We start from the raw sequence: 25,371 nt of genomic DNA, 5'->3' as shown, positions 1-25,371 counted from the left end.
AACAGGTGTAAAAAATACACCCAGTGTTTCCACCCTTGCCAGGGACTGAACCATAGACACTCAGTGTGTGAAGTAAGAGCATTGTCTACCAAACCACAGAACACCCTGATTTCCCCAAGTACTGTTTAATCCCTACAAGTTTCATGTCCACCCTATGAGTGTAATAATAATAATAATATCCCAGGCTAATGTTAACTAATGTTCTATGTGCGCCTGTTTACTTTCAAGACATCAAAAAGTTTAAATGCATTTATGTGTTCGCACTCATTGTCATGAGTCGTTGATTAGTCTTTGATGAGTTTTAAGAGTTTTTCTGCTCCTGCTGCCCAGCCCAGCAGTGTTTCTGATATCTCCTGTTAAGATATTGAAAAATCTCGTACTACGTATGATACAATGTTCTCTTATTGTGCCCATGGCACCCCTGTTTTTCACTGTGTGTATTTTACACTTCTTCCCATATCTCTCATTCCAGTATGTTGTCATGGCAGTGTGCAGAGTTGGGACTAGGCCTTCAGTTTCTGTTCAAATTTATATTATCATATCCTTCTTGTGTTCCAGAGAATACATATTTACAACTTTAAGATATTTCCAGTAATTGTCTTTATTGGCTCTATGTGGGTCATCAGCGATTTCTGTATCTATTCCAGCTCTGATATTTACCCTGCTCTGAATGGAGCTAAAACACTGAACAATACATTAAATGAGAGAGTACAAGGGATTTGAATAGTCACCATTGGTACAGTTTCCCTTTTGAAAGTTATCATTATACACCTTGTTGTTTTCTTGGCTGCAGTGACATTTGCCTTATTGTGTTCTTTGAAAGATTACTCTCGGTTTTTCATGTGTTTCTTTCATTCTATTTGATTCTATTTCTTGTGTTTCATATGCAGTATCCATTCTGAGCTGTTCTTTCTTTCCATGTCTGAGAAACTAGAATTTATCACCATTGAACATCTTGTCATTTTCCACTGCCTTCTGAAAAATCTTGCTTATATCTTCCTGCAATTTTTCGTTTTGTTTACTTCCGAGGTGATGTTCATGCTTATTTTGGTGTCATACGCAAATATGATACAAACCTGTGGCGAGAGTTTTTATTTGTGTCTGTTATGAGGATAAGAAACAGTAAAGGTGCCAGGACTGTGCTTGGGGTACTGAGCTTTTAACCTCACTAATGCTGGATTTTGCTCTGTTTATCTGTTCTGTCAGAAAGTTGAAAATCGATTTGCTTACCTTTCCCATTATGCTTATAGCCCTCATTTTGTGTGGGCTGGTAATGTATTCATGATATAAATAGTATAGTAAACCCTTGATTTAGTTGACCTTGATTTAACAGACTTCAGAAATGCAGTAAACCTTTGGTATAACAGTCTAATAGGGATGGAGTTGTTTGTTACATCAGAATGTTATAAAATAATAAAAAGTGTACTGAGGTGCTCTAATGTATACCTAATATAGTAATGTACACTCAATTTATGGGTATACTTCAATAAACATTAAAAGAAAAGAAATTTAAAGCACAAATTAACCTGTGAATTTTTCTTATTGTTTAAAAAAAGTCTGTTATATCATGACCTGTTATATGTGGGTTTACTACTCAAGAAAAAATCTGTTGGGTCAATAGATTCAGAAAAAAACGGATATAGGCTATTGGTTACAGTATTGTCCGATGTTACACTCATGCCAAAAGAATTCAATCTCTATCTTCCGCAGTTGCCACTACCAGCAACCCTCTTCCTGTTTTTGTTTGTAAAAGCACAGGTTTACTAAGAGATCAGTAATATTTATTGCTAGCAGTATTGGATTTAAGGTAGTTCCTTTGGTTCACAACTGAAAGACCTAGATATGATCCTGGAATGAGATATTGGACTAATTTCCTTACGTCACTTATGTCATTGTTTGCTTACTAATGAGTAGGAACCTGTGTTATGGATTGGTTAAGGTTAGTTAAGGATTAAATTACTTGAATACTAAGTTTAACATAACTCATTATATGAAGAGATAGTAATTTTGACAAAATTCTTGACTACATTCTTAGCATAGCTTTTTTTTTTTTTCAGTTTCTCACATTTCCGTTAATGGCACTTATCCACATAAAATTCTGTTGTCCATTTATCACACTACTTGCTGAATGTCTCCAGGACTCCCTGTAGGGATACACATTCGTTTATATTTTGTATTTTGTTGTGTAGAATCCTTGAACCATCTTCAAGCATATTAAAAACAGTTTTTTATTTCATCCGGCAAGCATTAATTCCTGTGGCACTTTGCTGGTGGCTTTATCCGCAAAGGTGTTTTATCTCATTTCAATGTTCGTGTTTTCCTCTCAAACAGAAAATTTAATAGGATAATGATGCTATGTCATAACGTTTTCAGAAACATACATTTTTTCTATTCATGAGCGGCAATTTTTAGTTTTCATCAATTTGGAACAGCGCTGTATGACCCTGGTGGGTTTAGCACTTAGTTTTAATTATAATAATAGTAATAATAACCATAATAATAATCTGAATGTATTTTGTTCTACTTTATGTAGATACCTAAGTATATGCGTGAAAAATGGGCAGAATGTGGAGGCTGCGATGCTGGAAAACTCAAGATTGCCAAGTAAGTCAGCTGCTGATTATTTTGCGTGTGTTAGGTTACGTTTAGTATAATCCAGGTTTTTTATACCTAGAGAAATCTTAAGAGCAAACTTAAAATGCCCCAAAATGTATCTATCTCATTATTAATCCCTAAACTGTGGTAATCCTGGACCTTACTGTTACTGTGGCAAGCAGTTTTTTTTTTTTTTTTTTTAACTTTTTTTTTTTTTTTTTTTTTTTTGCTTCTGCTATTTTTAGAGCAAGTCAAATTTTATAGAGAAGCACAAAGCTATGTAATCAAATATGAAAACATTGCTAATGACACAGATTAACAAAATCTTGCTTAGCACCACAACATTCCATCATAAGTTTCAATCTCCTATGTACTGGTTATGTGTGTATTGTTCCAGTCATGGTATTGTGCCTTTTTATTCTGCAAAATAATATTTCTTTGTGCAAAACATTATCACCTTGATTCTCTAAAAAAAAAAAAAAAAAAAAAAGTTTTTGCACTATGGCAATGAAAATGTTCAGTAAAATTTATATTTATCCTCAAATAGATATTTTAAGCACTTGGGTAGAAATTCACCTTTCTACAACTAGGTACAGTGTATCATTGGTTGTCCTTTCTGTTCCTGTGAAGCCAACGGAAATCCTCGATGTAATGGACTTCTAAATTGTACTTGTAACTCATTTTCATTGATAATTGTAGTATGTTGTAGATATACAGTAGAGTACTGTAATGTCTTTTCTGTGATTTGTTTAACATTATCTTAATTTAACAAACACTTGGAAAAAATCCCTCTGTTATTCCAATATATTAAGGGTTTACTGTACTATAATTTGCTAAAATGGGGCTTCATATCTTTTAATATTGTTATTACTTTGTTTCTTTTAGTGGCTTCCATTTCCTCCTCTTCATTGACCTCTTCTGTTTCTCCATAAAGTGCTATTCTGTCTGCCAAGTATGTTTTAATGGATTTCCTCTCTCGATGCTTTTCATAATTACTTGCAGAGGAATGATGTCCCATGCTCTTTGAACCTGTTCCTACTAAAATACTACTTCTAAATTAATAAATGCATTATTTTTACCTGTATTTGTGATTTCATGATCACCTTCAGCCATCCACTCAGCACAAAGATGACATATGTTGTCTTTGCATACAGGATTCTTAATTTTTTTTTTTTTTTTTTTTTTTTAGGGTTCCTGGCAAAATTCCAACTGTAACCTTTGCATCAAGTGAACAACTCTTGGAGGATGGCAAAATTGCTCATGAACACAAATTCATTTTACACAGTGTTAAAGAAATGACACTGGGCGTGTTCTCACAGACAGTTTGTAAGTCCTCTGCATGTTTCTCATGTAGTTTTAATATGCATTAGTTTAATTTCATTTAAAGGAGCCTCTACTTTTTTTTTTATTCTCCTTCATCCATTTTAATTGGCTGAAAATCTTTTTGAAAATTCATTTATTTCTAATACATAATTGTGTTGTTCAGATAAAATATTATTTTATTATGAAAAGTTAATTTGAAATTCCAAGTTTTAAGAGAGAGATGTTTAAATCGACACTTGTATAAAATAAGGGTAATAGCTCATTAAGGTACTTTCAGCTGCTGCCAACCCAGATGCTGTGGTTCCAGAGACTGAAAAATTATTAATGGAAGGCCAAGTCATCCAGAAATTTGAATGTCAACCTGTGGGTTAGTATTTTTCTGCCTCTAGATACAAGTTTTTGTTGTACTGTAATAAATACCTGGACTGTGCTCGTGAAATGAATAGGGTCCCAACTTATGAATCTCCGAATTACGCTGTTTTTGCATGTATGACATTGGCCTTTTAGAACCAATTAATTATGGACAAGCCACTGGTACTTCCAATGGTGGGGACTACTATGCCTTCAGTGATGAAGAATACATTCAACAGAAGGCAGCATTATAGGTGGTGGCTGAAGTGAATATTCTCCCAGTGCTTTGTTCATTTTTGTTTTTACATGTAAGAAAGGTTGGGTTTGATTATTATCTGAGGTATTGAAGCTAATTCTTTGGAAGCTTTGGGAAAAGGTAGGATAAGTGGGTGGGTGGGAATGGTTGGTTTAGAGAAGGACCTGCCTAGTTTGGGCCAATAAGCATACTGCAGTGTTCGTCCATTTCTTACGTTCGTATGTTCTTAAATACCTTACAAAACAGCTGTTTATTGATTCACAGGAGCCATGGAAGAGAAAGTCAGTGACCTTTGAAATGATCTTTGACATTATAAAGCATTCTGAAAAGAATGAAGTGGCTACTAGCATTGTGTTTGTGTATACAGCTTAAACAGTTCAACCATTGCAACTATAACTGAGGATACAAAGTTCATTTCTTGGATCATGTTAAATGCTATGCTCTGATACCTTCAATAATCATCTAAGAAACCAACTGGTTTGATAAATGAAATAGAAAATCATTTGTTGATGCCAAAAGATGACCAGCACCAGAAAAGAATGCCTCAGTGGAATGCTGATACACAAAAGGCTTTGAGCTATTCTTGATGACTTAAAGGAACAGTTAGGTGGTAGTACTGGTGATGTACTCTTATTTAATGGTATAAACCTTGGTAATACAGTCGACCCCCGGATATCGTAGTTGTTGGGTTGTATAATATTCGGTGATCGCAACGTTTTTTCGTCACAATATTGGCTCGGTGATCGTCATTTACCTCGGTAATAGTTGTTCATCCCAAACACATACGAGCGGCCCCACACACCATCCCATACCATTCACAGTCAATCTGCCATTATTTATCAGTGAGTGACCGTCACCCCACGTGTTCATGTGATACATTTCATAATACGTATTCCATTCTTTTTCGTGCTTGCAACTGCTAAATAAGCCACCCTGGGCTCAAAGAAAGCTTCTAGTGCCAGCCCTTTGGTAAAGAAGGTGACAAACACTATAGAATTCAAGAAAGACATCATTGCAAAATATGAAAGTGGAGTACGTGTGGCAGAGCTTGCAAGTTTGTATAAGAAACCCCATACAACCATCGCTTCCATCGTGGCCAAGAAAAAAGAAATCAAGGAAGCTGTTGTTGCGAAAGGTGCAAATATGCTCACAAAACAGAGATTGCAAATACTTGAAGATGTGGAGACTTTGTTGTTGGTATGGATCAACCAAAAACAGTTAGCAGGAGATAGTGTTATGCAGTCAATAATTTGTGACAAGGCAAGGCAGTTGCATGATGATTTCATAAAGAAGATGCCTGGAACTAGTGCTGATGTTAGTGAATTTAAGGCCAGCAAAGGCTGGTTTGAGAGATTTAAGAAGCATAGTGGCATGCACAGTGTGGTAAGGCATGGCGAGGCTGCATGCTCTGACAAATGTGCGGCTGAAAAATATGTTCAGGAATTCAAGGGGTACATATAGGCTGAACAATTCAAACCCCAACAAGTGTTCAGTTGTGATGAAACAGGCCTCTTTTGGAAGAAAATGCCAAAGAGGATCTACATCATGCAGGAGGAAAAGGCACTCTCAGGACACAAGCCTATGAAAGACAGGTAGACTCTCATGTTCTGTAGTAATGCTAGTGGGGATTTCAAAGTGAAGCCTCTACTGGTGTATCACTCTGAAAATCCCAGAGTGTTCAAGAAAAACAGTGTCACCACGAGTAAATTATGTGTTATGTGGAAGGCAAACAGTAAGGCATGGGTCACAAAGGAAATTTTTCTTGATTGGTTCAATGAAGTGTTTGGCCCAAGTATGGAGAAATACCTCCTGGAAAATAAATTGGAACTCAGTGCCTCCTGGTAATGGACAGTGCTCCTGCTCATCCTCCAGACTTGGAAGACCAAATGGTGGAGGAGTTTTGTTTCATAACAGTAAAGTTCTTGCCCCCTAATACCACTCCTCTCATCCAGCCCATGGACCAGCAGGTCATTTCAAACTTCAAAAAACTCTACTCCAAAGCAATGTTTCAAAGGTGCTCTGTCATAACTTCGGACACTGAATTGACCCTAAGAGAGTTCTGGAAAGATCACTTCAGTATCCTCCATTGCATAAACTATAGTTTATGTATATAGGGGAGACTTGGGAGGGATTGACTTTCAAGACTTTGAACTCTGCTTGGAGAAAATTGTGTCCAAGAGAAGGATTTTGAAGGGTTTGGGGCTGACCCTGACAAGCCTATGGTAGTTGTGGAAAGTATTGTGGTATTGGGAAATTCCATGGGGTTGGATGTGAGTGGCGAGGATGTGGAAGAGTTGGTGGAGGGCCACAATGAAGAGCTAACCACTGAAGAGCTGCAAGGCCTTCATCTGCAACAGCAACAGACCACAGCTCAGGAAATTGCTTCAGAGGAAGAGGAGAGATGGAAGAAGGTGCCTTCTTCAAAGATTAAAGGCATTTGTACAAAGTGGAGTGAGGTGCAAGCATTTATGGATGAACATCACCCTGGCAAAGCTGTTACAGGCCGTGTTGGCAACATGTACAATGACAATGTCGTGTCCCATTTTAAGGAAATTTTTAAGGAACACCAGAAACAGAGCTCTTTGGAACAATTTTTTGAGTGACAGGGGTCCAGTGACTTTCAAGCTGGTCCTAGTGGCATTAAAAAACAATGAAAGTAAGTAACCCCAGAAAAGGACGTGGTACCTGAAGTCTTTATGGAAGGGGATTCCCCTTCCAAACAGTAGTAACTCCTCGAACCTCTTCCCTCCTACCGTCTTCCATGAAGATAAGTGTCATATTATTATTGTTTTATTCTTCATGTCTCATTGTTTTCTGTGTAGGTAAATGTATATTTCTTGTGAAAAAATTATTTTTGTTAATACTTTCGGGTGTCTGGAACAGATTAATTGATTTACATTACAGTGAAACCCCGGGTTTCGGCCATAATCTGTTCCAGGAGCTAGGTCTAAATGCAAAACGTCCGAAAGGCGAAGCAATATTTCCCATAAGAAATACGTAATGTAAATAAAATTAATCCGTTCCAGACCCACAAAAAATACATTTTTTAAATAATAACTATAGTGTTACATACACACAACACAGATAAATACATATATGTATATTATATAGATAAATTAAAATTTAAATAAACATTTAAAATAACATTTACTTACCTTTATTGAAGAGATTTGCTGGCATCTGGAAGATAGGCAGGAGGAAAGAGGGAGGACTTATTGTTTGGAAGGGGAATCCCCTTCCATAAAGACTTTAGGTAACAAGTCCTTATCTAGGGTTACTTCCTCTCTTTGTCCTTTAAGCCCACTAGGACCAGCTTGAGAGTCACTGGACCCCTGTCTCACAAAATACCTATCAAGAGTGCTCTGTTTCTGGCATCTCTCTAAGATTTCCCTGAAGTGGGACAAGGTTTTGTCACTGAATATGTTGCAGATATGGCTTGTTTCAGCTTGGTCAGGGTGATACTTTTCAACAAAAGTTTGCAACTCATTCCACTTTTCACACTTTTCACAGTCACAATTAATGGTTGGCTGGCTGGCTGGTTGGATGGCTGGCTGGCTGCCTGGCTGCCTGGCTGGCTGGCAGGATAAGAGCGCAGGGTAATGTTCACTCAAGAATAAGCAATGCTAGACTGGCTGACGATGCCAGACCTGACAGGTCTGGTACACTGGCCGAAACCCGGGGCAACAGTTGAAACGTGGGACAAAATTTGGTCGAAAAAAGCGGGCGAAACACAAAGCGGCCGATTCCCAGGGTGGCCGAAACCCGGGGTTTCACTGTATTTCTTATGGGGAAAATGAATTCGGATATAGTCAAATTCAGCTTTAGTCACACACTCTGGAATGCATTAATTACGATAACCGGGGTCCACTGTAAGGTCCGACAAGTTGGTTTAGAAAAACACACAAGCAAACACTGGGAAACATTAGAAAACATTTCAGTCCTGGAACTTCAAACACTTCTGTTTACCTACGTGTTTTTCTAAACCAACTCGTATTTAATGCAAGCTCTGGCTGGTCAAGAGCAAATTTGTGTAATGTTATAAGTTTATGGTAAAGCTGCTGGAGCTGATGATAAAGCAACAAAATCATTTGTGAAAGTGTGTGCTGACATAACTGAAGATGGTAATTATTGCATGCTTCAAATATTTTTTGGGAGAAAATTCGTGACAGGACACATGCATTTCTAAGACAGAAAAAAGTTTGGCAGGATATGAAGCAGCAAAAGATACTTTTTTTAACTTTTGGTTGGAGATAATGATACCTGTTATTACAATATTAAACCTCTCCTGGTGTTTCTGAAAAATTCTAGAACATTGAAAGGGATTGCTAAAACTGTATTCTATTGGCCTTGGGTAACCAATGAATGTTTTACACAGTAGTTTTGCCATCATTTCTTGAAAGACACTAAATTTGCTTGCTCCAGGCATGGGTTGCCCTTAAAATTTTTTATTTATGTTTGATGATTCCACAGGGCATCCAACTCTTGCACATAAATTTGATTCTGATGCCAAGGTTGTGTTCCTTCCACCAAACATGACCTCCATATTGCAGCCCATGGACCAGGGTGTATATGTTCCCTGGCACTCAAGTTCACAGAGATAGGGGCAACCCTCAAGGATTTTTGGAGGGTTTATAGCACCTTTGACACCTTAACCCTTTCAGGGTTCCCAGGCCCTCTCCGAGACTTGTTCTCAGGGTCCCCAAATTTAAAAAAAAAAAAAGAATTTTTTCTTATGAAAATATATAGAATCTTTTCCCGATCATAATGACACCGAAAGCATGAAATTTGATGGAAAACTTATGGAATTATGGTCTCACGAAGTTAGTGGTCTCGACGATGTTTACGCATCGATGATTTTGCCCACTTTGAGCCCTATTTTCAACCAGTTCCAGTGTACTAGTCGACAAAAATCATAACTATTTTGCTAGAACTCCATTTTTTCTATTGAATGAGTACAAGAAACCACCCATTTACCAAATTCAACTATCCAATAAAGTCAGAATTTAGCAATTTTGCCAATTTCACACAAATTTCAAAAGATGTTAATTTCCGAATAGGGTCCAGAATAAACAAGAAAGACATTCCTGGCACTAAAATAACAAGTTCTCTGTTCGTTAGTCACATCCCCATGCCCCTTTTATATTTCTTTGGCTTTCCACTTTGAATTTTTATTCTTACAAAAAATAGAAGATTTACTGTTATGCAGACTACTGCTTTAGTGTACAAATGGTATAAATAATATCAGCGCACTTGTGAAAGAATATTAGACTCACCAGTTGACCTGTATTGGACGCTTGGCATGATTTGTTTACTTTTGAACTTTGGTAAAAATTGAACATTTCTGCTACTTTGAGCTCAATTTCAAGGTACTTTTCATTGTGAAACCAGTCAAAATCATCTCAATTTCTGTAATGTTTTTCATTCTATAAAATGAGACCAGGAAAACTAGAATACAACAATAAATACCATACGAAAATACAGTGCAAAGTCGCTGTTTTAATCCAAAAACACGGTCAAAGATTTTTTCTTCTCATTATGCACTGTGTGCTGCAGGATTTTTTTTATACTGCGCACACTGATCACATAGACCCATTCTTTCATATGTAGGCCTACCAGCTTTCTCTCACTAGATTTGAGGGCGCTAGAATTTAGGCTTACTAGTACATCAAAAACCCTGGTGCGTAAGCCGTACTAGTACTGCCGAAACCCTGAAAGGGTTAATAAACATTGAGGTGGCTGTCAGTAAAGTCAAGTAGTCAATCATGATTGGTGTTTTGAAGGAAATTAATCCCTCAGTTGGTACATGATTTCTGTAGGTTTGAACGCCTTTTGAAGGAAGTGGTGGACAACAAAGTGAACATGGCAGATGAACTTTACCTCGATATTGTGGCAGCTGTGAATGAGTTGGTAGATGTGCATAATTCTAATATTAATGTAGTACAGTATAATATTTGTATAATATTATTATATAATAAAATGTGTAGCCAAAAATAAGAAAATCCTCTTGTTAGTTTCATATAATTACCATTATGTTAGTGGTAATCTAAACAATCAGTTGACTCGAGCGAGGAGGTATGGGACTCCATATTTTACTAAACAAACAAAAAAACAAAAAACACGTGAGCAAACACTAGGACATACGTATTTACGTATTTGGAAATGTTTCAAAAAGCCCTGGGACCTTCATCATTTCTAATATTGAAAGGGTTGACAATAACATACATGTACAGTGGACCCCCGACATTCGATGGCATCGACATTCGATAAATCCGACATTCGATGCATTTTAATGCAAAGATTTCACCTCGACATTCAATGGAAAACCTGACATTCGATACGATTCGTATGAGACGTGTCCATGTGTGGCCTGAACTGCCCCGTCTGTGCCAGTGTTTACAAGCCAGCCAGTGTGCGCGCATCTAAGGATACATTCGGTACATTCCATATTATCCATATTATCATTGTGTTTGGTGCTTGTTTCTGCAAAATAAGTCACCATGGGCCCCAAGAAAGCTTCTAGTGCCAAGCCTTCAAGAAAAAAGGCACTAATGACTATTGAAATGAAGAAAGAGATAATTGCAAAGTACAAAAGTGGAGTGCATGTGTCGGAGCTGGCCAGGTTGTATAGTAAACCCCAAACAACCATCTCTACTATAGTGAGCAGGAAAACGGCAATCAAGGAAGCTGTTGTTGCAAAAGGTGCAACTTTGTTTTCGAAACAGAGATCGCTAGTGTTAGAAGATGTTGAGAGACTGTTATTGGTGTGGATAAACGAAAAACAGATAGCAGGAGATAGCATCTCTCAAGCGATCATTTGCGAAAAGGATAGACCCCCGACATTCGATGGCATCGACATTCGATAAATCCGACATTCGATGCATTTTAATGCAAAGATTTCGCCTCGACATTCGATGGAAAACCCGACATTCGATACGATTCGTATGAGACGTGTCCATGTGTGGCCTGAACTGCCTCGTCTGTGCCAGTGTTTACAAGCCAGCCAGTGTGCGCGCATCTAAGGATACATTCGGTACATTCCATATTATCCATATTATCATTGTGTTTGGTGCTTGTTTCTGCAAAATAAGTCACCATGGGCCCCAAGAAAGCTTCTAGTGCCAAGCCTTCAAGAAAAAAGGCACTAATGACTATTGAAATGAAGAAAGAGATAATTGCAAAGTACAAAAGTGGAGTGCATGTGTCGGAGCTGGCCAGGATGTATAGTAAACCCCAATCAACCATCTCTACTATAGTGAGCAGGAAAACGGCAATCAAGGAAGCTGTTGTTGCAAAAGGTGCAACTTTGTTTTCGAAACAGAGATCGCTAGTGTTAGAAGATGTTGAGAGACTGTTATTGGTGTGGATAAACGAAAAACAGATAGCAGGAGATAGCATCTCTCAAGCGATCATTTGCGAAAAGGATAGGCAGTTGCATGATGATTTGGTAAAGAAATTGCCTGCAACTAGTGGTGATGTGAGTGAATTTAAGGCCAGCAAAGGTTGGTTTGAAAGACTTAAGAATCGCAGTGGCATACACAGTGTGGTAAGGCATGGTGAGGCTGCCAGTTCTGACCACAAAGCGGCTGAAAAATATGTGCACGAATTCAAGGAGTACATAGAGGCTGAAGGATTGAAACCTGAACAAGTGTTTAATTGTGATGAAACAGGCCTGTTTTGGAAGAAATTGCCAAGCAGGACCTACATTACTCAGGAGGAAAAGGCACTCCCAGGACATAAGCCTATGAAAGACAGGCTTACTCTTTTGATGTGTGCCAATGCTAGTGGTGATTGCAAAGTGAAGCCTTTATTGGTGTATCACTCAGAAACTCCCAGAGCATTCAGGCAAAAGAATATCCTCAAGGCTAATTTGTGTGTGCTGTGGAGGGCAAACAGTAAGGCATGGGTCACTAGGGACGTTTTCTATGACTGGTTACACCATGCATTTGCCCCCAATGTGAAAAATTACCTAATTGAAAAGAAATTAGACCTTAAGTGCCTCCTGGTATTAGACAATGCCCCTGGTCATCCTACAGACTTGGCAGAGCGACTTTCTGGGGACATGAGCTTCATTAAGGTCAAATTTTTGCCTCCTAATACCACTCCTCTCCTGCAGCCCATGGACCAGCAGGTCATTTCTAACTTCAAGAAACTGTTCACAAAATCTATGTTTCAAAAGTGCTTTGTAGTGACCACAGAAACTCAACTGACTCTAAAAGAGTTTTGGAAGGATCACTTTAATATCCTCAATTGTATAAACCTTATAGGTAAGGCTTGGGAGGAAGTGATTAAGAGGACCTTGAACTTTGCTTGGAAAAAACTGTCGCCATGTGTAGACAAAAGGGATTTTGAAGGGTTTGAGGCTAACCCTGAGAATCCTATGCCAGTTGAGGAATCCATTGTCGCATTGGGGAAGTCCTTGGGGTTGGAGGTTAGTGGGGAGGATGTGGAAGAGTTGGTGGAGGAGGACAATGAAGAATTAACCACTGATGAGCTGCTAGATCATCTTCAACTGCAAGAGGCCAGACCTGAGGAAACTGCTTTGGAGGAGGGGATAGAGAAATTGAAGAAGTTGCCTACTTCAAAGATTAAGGAAATGTGTGCAATGTGGCTTAAAGTGCAAACCTTTTTTGATGACAATCACCCTAACACAGCTATTGCAAGCCGTGCTGGTGACTATTACACTGACAATGTTGTGAACCACTTTAGGAAAGTCATAAAGGAACGAGAGGTACAGGTCTCCATGGACAGATATGTTGTGCGACAGAAGTCCAGTGACTCTCAAGCTGGTCCTAGTGGCATTAAAAGAAGAAGGGAAGTAACCCCGGAAAAGGACTTGCTACCTCAAGTCCTAATGGAAGGGGATTCCCCTTCTAAACACTAACACCATCAACACTCTCCCCTCCTCCCATCCGATCAGTCATCACCAGATCTTCATTAAAGGTAAGTGTCAATTATTCTATTGTTATTATTCTATTGTTATTGTTGTTATTGTGATTATTCTATTGCATTAACCCTTAAACGGTCCAAAGAGATCGACGTTCAAATTCGTAGTGCTACAAAAGTAGATCTACTTTTTTTTACATATTTTCAAATATAACAAAAAAAAATGTAGATGAAAGTTTTTTTACACATTTTCAAATGTAAAACAAAAAAGAAGATCTACATTTTTTTACATACTTTCAGATGTTGAAAAAACATATATACGTTTGGACCATTTAAGGGTTAAACTTAATATTTCATGTGGTAAAATTTTTTTTTTCATACTTTTGGGTGTCTTGCACGGATTAATTTGATTTCCATTATTTCTTATGGGGAAAATTAATTCAACTTTCAATATTTTCGACATTCGATAGCTCTCAGGAACGGATTAGTATCGAATGTCGAGGGTCCACTGTACTAGTTTACATATATATAGGGAAAAAATGAGATGCTAGAGGCAGGTAATGAAATAATGAAAATAACATAACGTGATAGAGGCTTGGGATGGTGATAGGTATTCCATGAGGTCACCTGTGACATGGGCAGGGTTAACTTGGTTAACCCTTTGACTGTCGCGGCCGTATATATACGTTTTACGAGGTGCCGTGTTTGACGTATATATACTCATAAATTCTAGCGGCTTCAAATCAAGCAGGAGAAAGCTGGTAGGCCCACATGTGAGAGAATGGGTCTGTGTGGTCAGTGTGCACCATATAAAAAAAATCCTGGAGCACGCAGTGCATAATGAGAAAAAAAAAACTCCGACCGTTTTTTTTAATTAAAATGCCGACTTTGTGGTCTATTTTCGTATAGTATTTATGGTTGTATTCTCGTTTTTTTGGTCTCATTTGATAGAATGGAAAACATATTACAGAAATAGAGGTGATTTTGTTTGATTTTACTATAAAAAGAACCTAGAAATGGAGCTCAAAGTAGGGGAAATGTTTGATTTTTGCCAATGTTCAAAAGTAAACAAATGATGCCATTGTCCAATAAATGTCCAACTAGCTATTCTAATATGCAGTCATGAATGGGTTGATGTTATTTATACAGTTATTACAGCATTGCAGTAGTCTGCATAATAGTAAGTCTAATATTTTTTGTTTGAATAAAAATTCAAAATAGAAAGCAAGAGTAATATCAGAAGGGCCTGGAGACGTGACTGATGAACAAAGAAAATGTTATTTTAGAGCCAGGAATGTCTGCATTGTTCATTCTGGACCTTATTTTGAAATTGTCATATTTTTTAGTTTTCGTGAAATTGGCCAAATTGCAAATTTCTGACCACATTATTAGGTAGTTGAAATCAGTAAATGGGCAGTTTCTTGTATTCAATCGATAGAAAAAATGAAGTTCTAAAGAAATAGCTATGAGTTTGGGCGACTGGAACAATGGAATTAGCCGAAAATAGGGCTCAAAGTGGGCGAAATCGCCGATTTGTAAACAGCGCTGAGGTCGCTAACTTCGCGAGAGCATAATTCCGTCAGTTTTCCATCAAATTTCGTTTTTTTGGTGTCATTACAATCGGGAAAAGATTCTCTATCATTTCATAAGAAAAAATATTTTTTTTTTTTTTTTAAATTTTGCGACACCAGGAGACACCTCAGGATTGGGGGTTGCGACAGTCAAAGGGTTAAGTATCAAGTGTATTATTGTCATATTCCTAGCTTGTTGAATGTTGTCATTTTCCTTTTTAAAACAGCAGCATCAACTAGTTTCTTACTCAAATAAGTGGTGCTAGACAAATTTGGATAGATTTTCAAAGTGAAGGAAGGCAAAGAACTACAGCCTCTCCTCAATTAGCGACGGAGTTCTGTTCCTAAGGCCACGTCAGCAAATGAATTCATTGCTAAGTGAGGAACATACTGTAATGGTAGTGGGTTTATGTCAGCCATCTTTCATATTGTTTTCATGTCACCTTTGCACCATTTACAACATTTTTAGCATATTTTCAAATGTTTTTACTGTAGTATACTGTACAGTGGAACCTCAAAAATCGAACTGCTCCCAACACAACCAATTATGTAAGTGTATTTTTGTAAGTGCTTTTATAAGCGTATTTTTGAGGGTCTGAAATGGACTAATCTAATTTACATTATTCCTGATGGGAATAAATTCATTCGGTAAAGGCACTCGAACAGCCTTCTGGACTGAAGAAAGTTCGATATTTGAGGTTCCACTGTATATTGTAGTATACAGAATAGAGGAAATCAGCTCTAATATACATTATTTAGGTATGCATACTGGTCAGAGAGCCCGTTGTAAGTCCAAGTCATTGATAAACAAGTGCACTGCTAAGTTAGGAGAGGCTGTACCACTGTAGTCAGTGGTAGTCCCTTCAACTTTCACCAAAAGCTCCTGGGTTCCATCATGAAGAAGGTGGAGTTATTAGGAATGTTTCCTGGTTTCTTTGCTCAACAGGAGTCTTCTGGCAGGGCTGCATCTGCTCTTGTTGCCACCTCCCTAGTTCAGAACGATAATAAATTTGTTGAGTTAAGCATAAGAATTGCCAACTGGGCATCTACACTGCAAACTGAATTGTTTGCAATCCTAATGGCGCCTAAGCTAACCTATGACACTGAGCTTGACTCTATCATCATTACTGATTCTATGTCATCATTGAAGGCTATTGACTCATATAATAAGAAGCCAGGTATAGATACTCAAAAATCAGGGACAAAGGAATTAATGTACAATTGCTATGGGTTGCATCACACATTGGATTACTCCTTCATGGTAAAGTTGATACGTTAGCCAAGAAGAGTACCCAGAAGGAGAATGTAGAATATAACTTTGGTATATCTGTGTCTAGCATTAGGAATAATATTAGGAAAGAAGTAAATAATGAAAATGACTGTTATAGGAATGCAGTTAGTAGCCTGAGTAGATCTATAACCCACTATGATAACATGAACATAGATAAGTATGTTTATGGAGCAACATGCAATGTGAACAAACTGACTGATGTAGTGGCCAGGCTTAGGCTTGGTTACAAGCACTTCTGGCAGTTTGGGAGACACACAGATGATGGTCAGACTAAATGCAAATTATGTGATCAGGCATATGGTCACTGTCCTGAACACTATGTGCTTAATTGTCCATTTATTGAGGAATACAGAGATAGACAGTATAATAACCTATGTGACATGTCAAGATATCTTATTAATGAAAATAAGGTACCAGATATACTAAGCAAATTTCCAAAATTTGCTTGTAACAGATAAGTGGACTGTAGATATATAGATAAATAAAAACCCATATGTACACTTGTTAACCCTTTTAGGGCCTAGTTCCTAGGCCTTTTGTGTATCCATATGCTCTTGCGCTACCGCCCACAAGATGGATATGGGGTGCACAATAAACTAGCCACTTCGGTGGCAAAATCTAATCTTTGCTCATCCATCAGTAAATATAATACTGGATGTTAGCCAACTATTGTGGGTCACATCTTGGGAAGGGAGAAGAGGCCCATTATACTTAAGATAGGGCTGAGTTTTGAAATAAGCTAAAGTAGGCTAACAGCTCTTAGCCTGTGAATTCAACAGCATGTACGATAATAAAAATTGAATTCTGTATACAATGTAGTTAGTGAACCAAGGATATTTTTTTTCAGTGGACAAGAACTACCTAGATCAAAAAAGAGCAGCTGTGTTAAAAGCTGCCCAGCCCAATCGTAAAGCAGAGTTCATTGACAGACCTGTACATGTGTATAGACCCATCTCGCATCACAAGCACACTGTGAGTATTTAAATTGGATTCTCGAGGAATTAATATTTCTTAAGGAAATTTGCCAAATATATTTAAATGTTGTGAAGAAATTACAGTCTCTCCTTACTTAACAATGAAGTTCCATTCCTAAGACCAAGTCGGTAAATGAATTTGCCGCTAAGTGAGGAGCATACTACATGGTAGTGGATTTGTGTCATCCATCTTTGATATTGTTTTAATGTCACCTTTGCACCATTTATAACATTTCTGGTATATTTTTAAATGTTTGTACAGCAGTGTACCGTATATTGTAATAAAAAGAATTGAGGAAATCAGCTCTAATATACATTATTGAGGTATGCATACTGGTCAGAGAGCCCGGCGTATGTCCGAGTCATCAGTAAACGAGTACGTCGCTAAGTGAGGAGAGGCTGTACTTAGTATGGCATAGTGTTTACAGATGACTCGGTTAAAATCCGATATATTGGGGGATGAGCTATTATATGTGATGAACACGGGTGATTGGAAGTACTAGTTTTATCTTCGAATATTGGTATATAAACTAAACGAGGAGGCAGTTAGGGAAAGATATAAGCAACTGTTGGAGGATAGATGGGCTAGTGAGAGTATAGGCAGTGGGGTCGAAGATGTATGGGGTAGGTTTAAGAATATAGTGTTAGAGTGCTCAGCAGAAGATTGTGGTTACAGGAAAGTGGGTGCGGGAGGGAAGAGTGATTGGTGGAATGATGATGTTAAGAGAGTAGTAAGGGAGAAAAGTTAACTTATGAGACTTTTTACAAAGTAGAAGTGATGCAAGGAGGGAAGAGTATATGGAGAGAAAAAGAGAGGTTAAGAGAGTGGTGAAGCAGTGTAAAAAGAGAGCAAATGAGAGAAAATAAGAAAGTTTTGGAGTGAGATTAATAAGTTGAGGAAGCCTAGGGAACAAATAGATTTGAAAGTTAAAAAAAGGATAGGAGAGTTATTAAATGGAGAGTTAGAGGTATCGGGAAGATGGAGGGAATATCTTGAGGAATTGTTAAATGTTGATGAAGATAGGGAAGCTGTGATTTCATGTATAGGGCAAGGAGGAATAACATCAAGTAGGAGTGAGGAAGAGCCAATTGTGAGTGTGGGGGATGTTCGTGAGGTAATGGGTAGAATGAAAGGGGGTAAGGCAGCTGGGATTGATGGGATAAAGATAAAAAATGTTAAAAGCAGGTGATGATATAGTTTTGGAGTGGTTGGTGCTATTATTAAAAAAATGTATGGAAGAGAGTAAGGTACCTAGGGATTGGCAGATAGCGTGTATAGTTCCTTTGTATAATGGCAAAGGGGACAAAAGAGAGTGCAAAAATTATAGGGGAATGTCTGTTGAGTATACCTGGTAAAGTATATGGTAGAGTTGTTGTTGAAAGAATTAAGAATAAGACGGAGAGTAGGATAGCAGATGAACAAGGAGGCTTTAGGAAAGGTAGGGGGTGTGTAGACCAAGTGTTCACAGTGAAACATATAGGTGAACAGTATTTAGATAAGGCTAAAGAGGCTTTTGTGGCATTATGGATTTAGAAAAGGCATATGACAGGGTGGATAGGAGGGCAATGTGGCAGATGTTGCAGGTGCATGGTATAGGAGGTAGATTACTGAATGCAGTGAAGAGTTTTTACAAGGCTCAAGTTATAGTATGTAGGAGAGAGGGAGATTATTTCCCAGTAAAAGTAGGCCTTAGACAAGGATGTGTGATGTCACCGTGGTTGTTCAGTATATTTATAGATGGGGTTGTAAGAGAAGTGAATGTGTGGGTTTTGGCAAGTGGTGTGGAGTTAAAAGGGTATGTAAAAGTAAATTAAAAGTGAATTTAGGAAAGAGTAAGGTGATGAGGATAAAAAGATTAGGTAATGGAAGACTGGATATCAGATTGGAGGGAGAGAGTATGGAGGAGGTGAATGTATTCAGATATTTGGGAGTGGACGTGTCAGCAGGTGGGTCTATGAAGGAATAGGTGAATCGTAGAATTGATGAGGGAAAAAGGATGAGAGGTGCACTAGGAGTCTGTGGAGACAAAGAACTTTGTCTGTGGAAGCAAAGAGGGAAAAGTATGAGAGTTTAGTTATACCAACACTCTTATATGGGTGTGAAGCATGGGTGATGAATGTTACAACGAGGAGGAGGCTGGAGGCAGTGGAGATGTCATGTCTGAGGGCAATGTGTGGTGTTAATATAACGCAGAGAATTCGTAGTTTGGAGATTAGGAGGAGGTGCGGGATTACCAAAACTATTATTCAGAGGGCTTAGGAGGGGTTGTTGAGGTGGTTTGGACATGTAGAGAGAATGGAGCAAAACAGAATGACTTGGAGAGTGTATAAATCTGTAGTGGAGGGAAGGCAGGGTAGGGGTCTGCCTAGAAAAGGTTGGAGGAAGGTGGTAAAAAAAGGTTTTGTGTGCAAGGGGCTTGGACTTCCAGCAAGCATGCGTAAGCATATTTGATAGGAGTGAATGGAGACAAATGGTTTTTAATACTTGACATGCTGTTGGAGTGTGAGCAAAGTAAGATTTATGAAGGGATTCAGGGAAACTTGCAGCCTGCACTTGAGTCCTGGAAATGGGAAGTACAGTGTCTTCACTCTGAAGGAAGGGTGTTAATGTTGCAGTTTTATAACTGTAGTGTAAAGCACCCCTCTGACAAGACAATGATGGAGTGAATGATGATGAAAGTTTTTTTTTTCTGGCCACCCTGCCTTGGTGGGAATTGGCCAATATGTTAATAAAAAAAAATAATTTGGCATTGTGTTTCCTTGTTGGTGACATAAAAATCCTTTTTGTTGTACTTCTTTGTTCATTTGTTTAATTATACAAAGTAATTTTGAGTGTCTGTTGTGTTTAATCTCTTGTAATTAGTTTTTAATAATTTGTAATAATTCTCACAGTATCATCATGTGTAATTAAAATATCTGTTTTGAAAGGATTAAATGAAAAATATAAAAACATTGACTGTCTCCATATACAGTGGACCCCCGGTTCGCGACATTAATCCGTTCCTGAGAGCTCATCGTAAACCAAAATTATCGGAAAGCGAATCAATTTTCCCCATAAGAAATAATGGAAATTAAATTAATCAGTGCAAGACACCCAAAAGTATGAAAAAAAAACTTTTACCACATGAAATATTAAGTTTAATACAATAGAATAATTACAATAACAACAATAACAATAGAATAATGAAGATCTGGTGATGATTGATGGGATGCGAGGAGGGGAGAGTGTTGAACCTATTGTTTAGAAGGGGAATCCCCCTCTATACAACACAACTATAATATACAACTTGGCCAGCTCCGACACATGCACTCCACTTTCGTACTTTGCAATTATCTCTTTCTTCATTTCAATAATCATTAGCACCCTTGGTCTCGAAGGGTTGGCACTAGAAGCTTTCGTGGGGCCCATGGTGACTTATTTTGCAAACAAGCACCAAAAACAGTGATAATATGGATAATATGGAATGTACTGAATGTATCCTTAGATGCGCACACACTGGCTGGCTTGTAAACACTGGCACACACGGGGCAGTTCAGGCCACACGTGGACACATCTTGTACAAATCGCATCGCATACCGGGTTTTGTAACGGGAACCGAGGCAAATTTTATGCGATATTATGCATCGGATACCGGATTTATCGGATACCGATAGCATCGCGAACCGGGGGTCCACTGTATTCACAAAATAAGATTTAAAGATACAATTTTGTCATGTTTCTGTGAGTGTTTTGTTTTTGGATTTCAAGTTTGTTTGTAGTATTTTTTACAAGCATATTTTTACCCAGACGTTCACTCCAAAACTTACGAGGGCTTAACTCTGCCAGTCTTGAATTCTATCCCATCAGATAAACAATTGGCACTGATAATTTAGATGCAGGATTTCCTTTCCAAGGTTCATGCCACAGATTTCAACTTAATATTGATAGTTGGATGATTAGGTTTAGTGGCTTTATCACCACTGGGATTCTTATTTTGGTCTTTAATGAGAGCAGTGAAATAATTCTTCAGCTTCCTGCAGGGATGAGAGGATTCTCCGAGTTTTATTCCACTGAATCTGGAATTTTTTCCTCCTCTTTGAATTCCTCGATGACAGATGCATTATCAAAAGGCTAGGAAGTTACGTTGAGCATTTTCAGCCAAATCTCATGAAAGTGGCGCCCTTGTCAAGTCCTCTTTTACATAAATTGGAAGATATTTAAGGTTATTCACTTAGCTTTAGTTCACTGGTGTCACCAGTTATAGAACCTGACTTACCAATAAGCTCAGAGAGCAGCTGCCTCTCATTCATCTTGTCTGTCTCATCCCTTGAATGTTGGTGTCATTCTGTACCCTCATGGAGATAGTTCTGTCATTTTTCTAGGTGAAAAATACTCTTCTACCTTTTTACAGTTGCTAGCAGATAATGTCTCTTCTTTACTTATCATGATAAATGAGTGGGAACTTTGTCAGAGTAGTGGGATGAGTTACTTTGAATGTTTACTTATTTGCCACCTGGGAAAAATCACAAGATCAGCAATAGCGATGGTTTCAATGTTAGCAGGCTGGATATACTGTACTTTGAGCTTCCTTATCTCTTTCTTCCATTTAAACTAAAATAACACACATTCATTTTAGGCAATCATTACATTCCCATCACTCCACTGAGTCTTTCCAACCATGGTTCCAGATCTTTCTGACCATGTCTGAGCCATGCTGTTTCAGCAGGGTTGATTATTAAAGCTTCAGGCAAGGCACTTCTAACGATTTCATTAAGAATCTCTGGTTCAGTGTCAGAAGAAGTGTAGTTTGTATCTGACCATCATAAAGCCGTTGATCAACAACCGGAAGGCAGAGGCAGTAAATTTGTCAAGAAACAGAGCAAATGTCTCCTACCATTGGTCTTTGTCAACTGATAACTCATAACTAGTTTATCCTTTGTTGACCAGTTCAGGGTTGTAAAGCTTCTTTTTCTCATGTTTCACAGAAGGCAGTATTCACTAATATGATCTTCAAGTACCTTCTAGAAGAAACAATGCCCTTTTTTGTATTTCAGTCCAGACTGCTGGTGAAAATTATTGTAAAAAGGGCATTTTTCAGATGTTCGGAATGGTCATTAGAAATGGTACAGGAATACAATAAGACCCTCTTTTATCTTACTTAGCCCTATAATTGTTGGACAGTGCAGGCACTATATTCATGTCTAGGACTCAAGTCAAGCTAACTAATTTTCCTGGATCTCTTCATAAATATAATTCTGCTCACACTGCAACAGCACGTCAAGTCATAAAAATTACGTGCCTCCACTCACTCCTATCTAAAATGCTCACACGTGCCTGTTGTTTAACCCTTAAACGGTCCAAACTGATCAACGTTCAAATCCGTAGTGCTCCAAAAGTAGATCTACGTTTTTTTTTACATATTTTCAAATATAACAAAAAAAAATGTAGATAAAAGTTTTTTTACACATTTTCAAATGTAAAACAAGAAAGAAGATCTACATTTTTTTACATACTTTCAAATGTTGAAAAAACGTATATATACGTTTGGACCATTTAAGGGTTAAACCCCCCCTTCACAAACTAAACTTTCTTTACCCCCTTCCTCCAACCTTTCCTAGGGTGACTCCTGTCTTGCCTTCCCTCCACTACAGATTTATGCACCCTCCAAGTCAATCTATTTTTCTCTACCCTCTCTAAATGTCCGAACCACCTCAACATCCCATCCTCACCCCTGTGGATACTTTAGTTACCCCACACCAACTAATCTCCAAACTATGAATATTCTGCATAATATTCACACCACACATTGCCCTCACACACTACATCTCCACTGCTTCCAGCATCCTCCTTGCTGCACCATTCATGACCCATGCTTCACACCCATATAAGAGTGTTGGTGCTAAGGATCACAGATTCCTCAATGCACCTCCTACCTTTTCCCTCATCAATTCTATGGTTCACCTCATCTTTCATAGACTTGTCTGTCGACCACATATGCCAATACAGGCCACCTTCTTTTTCCTATTAATCAGTTATATTGAGGGTTTATTTATAACATTTGAGAAAGGGAAAGAGGAGAGGGAATAGGTGTTAAGTAATGCAGTACATATATGAAATTTTTATATGAATTGTATTTTAATTGAACATCTTTCATAGATTGACTCTGAGTTGAAGAAGAAGGCAGAAGGCAAGAAAGCCCGTGATGATAAAGACAAGGTTATGGAGATGTTGTATGCTGCCTTTGAGAAGCATCAGTATTACAACATTAAGGACCTTCAGAAGATCACAAAACAACCAATCGTAAGTTATGATGCTCCTCAGTGTGATTTATCTGTCCACTGACATTCAGAGCAGTGGTCCCTTGAGTTATGATGGACTTGAGCTACGATAACTTTGAGTTGTGAGTTACCCTCATAGAGGAATTTAATTTTGAGTTGCAATGAAAATTTTGAGATATGATATGTGTAAGGTGATATGATGTTGTAGGTGCTTGTGGGTTGGTTGATAGCATCCTCATCTCACTCACCAAGATCTGGGGATCGATCCCATGCATGGATGAAACATTGGGAATGTTCACCTAGCAGTAAGTAGGTACCTGGGTGTTAAATGATTGTCATGGGTCACATCCTAGGGAACAACATTAACCTAAGCTCCTCAAAATGCTCTGCATAACCATGGACTTTCTGTATACAGTAGTATGCCAATAATGTTAGCTAGGTATGTAACAGTTGTATCATATACTTGTAGAAATAGAGATTATTATCATTGTTATTATGGTCAGCACACATGGGTGGGCTTCAGCTAACCAGGGATGCAGTAGTTTGCCTCTTGGACAGTATCTGAGCCAATAGGAGTGGGGGTGTGTGAGGGTGGCTTAGCAGTTAATCAACAATGGGCTTAAATGTTTCTGTGGTAGCATCTCAGCCATTAGTAGAATTTGTACTACAGTTTAGTGTTTCCTCTTCAGTTTGAAGTTACTGTGTGTGTGTTGCCAGCACCAACTTTGAATTACAGTGGTACCTCGGGATATGAACAGCTCAAAACTCAAACAGTTATGTAAGTGTATTTATGTAAGTGCTTTTGTAAGTGTATTTTTAGGGGTCTGAAATGGATCAATCTAATTTACATTATTCCTTATGGGAACAGATTCATTTGGTATTGGTACTCGAACAGCCTTCTGAAATGAATTAAGTTCGTATCCCGAGGTACCACTGTATTTGTTTCAATTACACCATCTTTTGCTTTAGAAAATCATCGTAGCCACTAAAGTGTTCAATAAACAGGTAGTTTCTCTGAAGATTAAGCAAGAAATTGTGAAAAAACATGATGGAGTTAGAATTAGTGCTTTGGTTTGTAAGAACAGTAGAGCCCCACTTATGCGGCAGGTTAGGTTCCAGGCTACTGCCGGAAAGCAGACATCGCCGGAAAGCAGAACGCCATTTTTTCCACTTATAAATGCATATAAATGCCAGGTAACAAGTTTACACTAACATATGTTAGCAATAGAACTAGGCATTACAAACAATAAAATGTAAAATACACACACAGTACACCGATTACTTACCTTAAAATATTTGTAGTCTTAATGTAGGGTGAGAGGTGAGTTTTATTTGTAGGAAGTCAGGTTTGGGATGTATGGTAGCCAGCCTGGTAAGCCCACCCCACCCATACGTAATACACTACATTTAATTAAAGCACCCCAGAGTTATAAAATACATATGTATACAGTACATTCATTAATTACCTTAAAATATTTGTAGTCTTAATGTAGGGTGAGAGGTGAGTTTTATAGGAAGGCAGGTTTGGAAAGTATGGGTTGTCTGCAAGGGCAGCCATCCCCACCCCACCCACACATAATGTAAACAAACCAGGAGAACACATTTGGTTTTCGTCACTTTACATTGTGTACAAGTTGTCTCCGCATTAATACAGTAGAATAAATAAAGAGAAACACTCCTATACTCATGTAACACCATTTTTAGAAGAAATAACGCCCTGAGTGAAGGTATACGAAAGGAATAATTTTCTGGCTACCCCCAGTAATATTATAGTGTACACATTGTCTCTGATGTTGGACTACAAGTCGCCTGGCTACCACAAGTCCTACAAGTCGCCTGGCTGCCACAAGTCCTACAAGTCGCCTGGCT

General features: G+C 38.2%; 1 protein-coding gene across 1 annotated transcript in view; it reads left to right on the top strand.

Annotated features, from left to right (window-relative positions):
* Positions 1-25,371, top strand: part of TfIIFbeta (transcription factor TFIIFbeta) — a 61,463-nt gene that overhangs the window by 25,001 nt on the left and 11,091 nt on the right. Inside the window, exons 2-6 of the mRNA XM_070086637.1 lie at positions 2,534-2,604; positions 3,785-3,921; positions 4,196-4,285; positions 17,118-17,242; positions 23,381-23,524. Of these exons, the coding sequence (XP_069942738.1) occupies positions 2,534-2,604; positions 3,785-3,921; positions 4,196-4,285; positions 17,118-17,242; positions 23,381-23,524 (567 nt within the window). The remainder of the gene's footprint in view (positions 1-2,533; positions 2,605-3,784; positions 3,922-4,195; positions 4,286-17,117; positions 17,243-23,380; positions 23,525-25,371) is intronic.

Source organism: Cherax quadricarinatus, chromosome 19 (assembly GCF_038502225.1).
Source record: "Cherax quadricarinatus isolate ZL_2023a chromosome 19, ASM3850222v1, whole genome shotgun sequence".
Taxonomy (NCBI): Eukaryota; Metazoa; Arthropoda; class Malacostraca; order Decapoda; family Parastacidae; genus Cherax; species Cherax quadricarinatus.
This window is presented reverse-complemented; position numbering and strand designations above follow the sequence as displayed.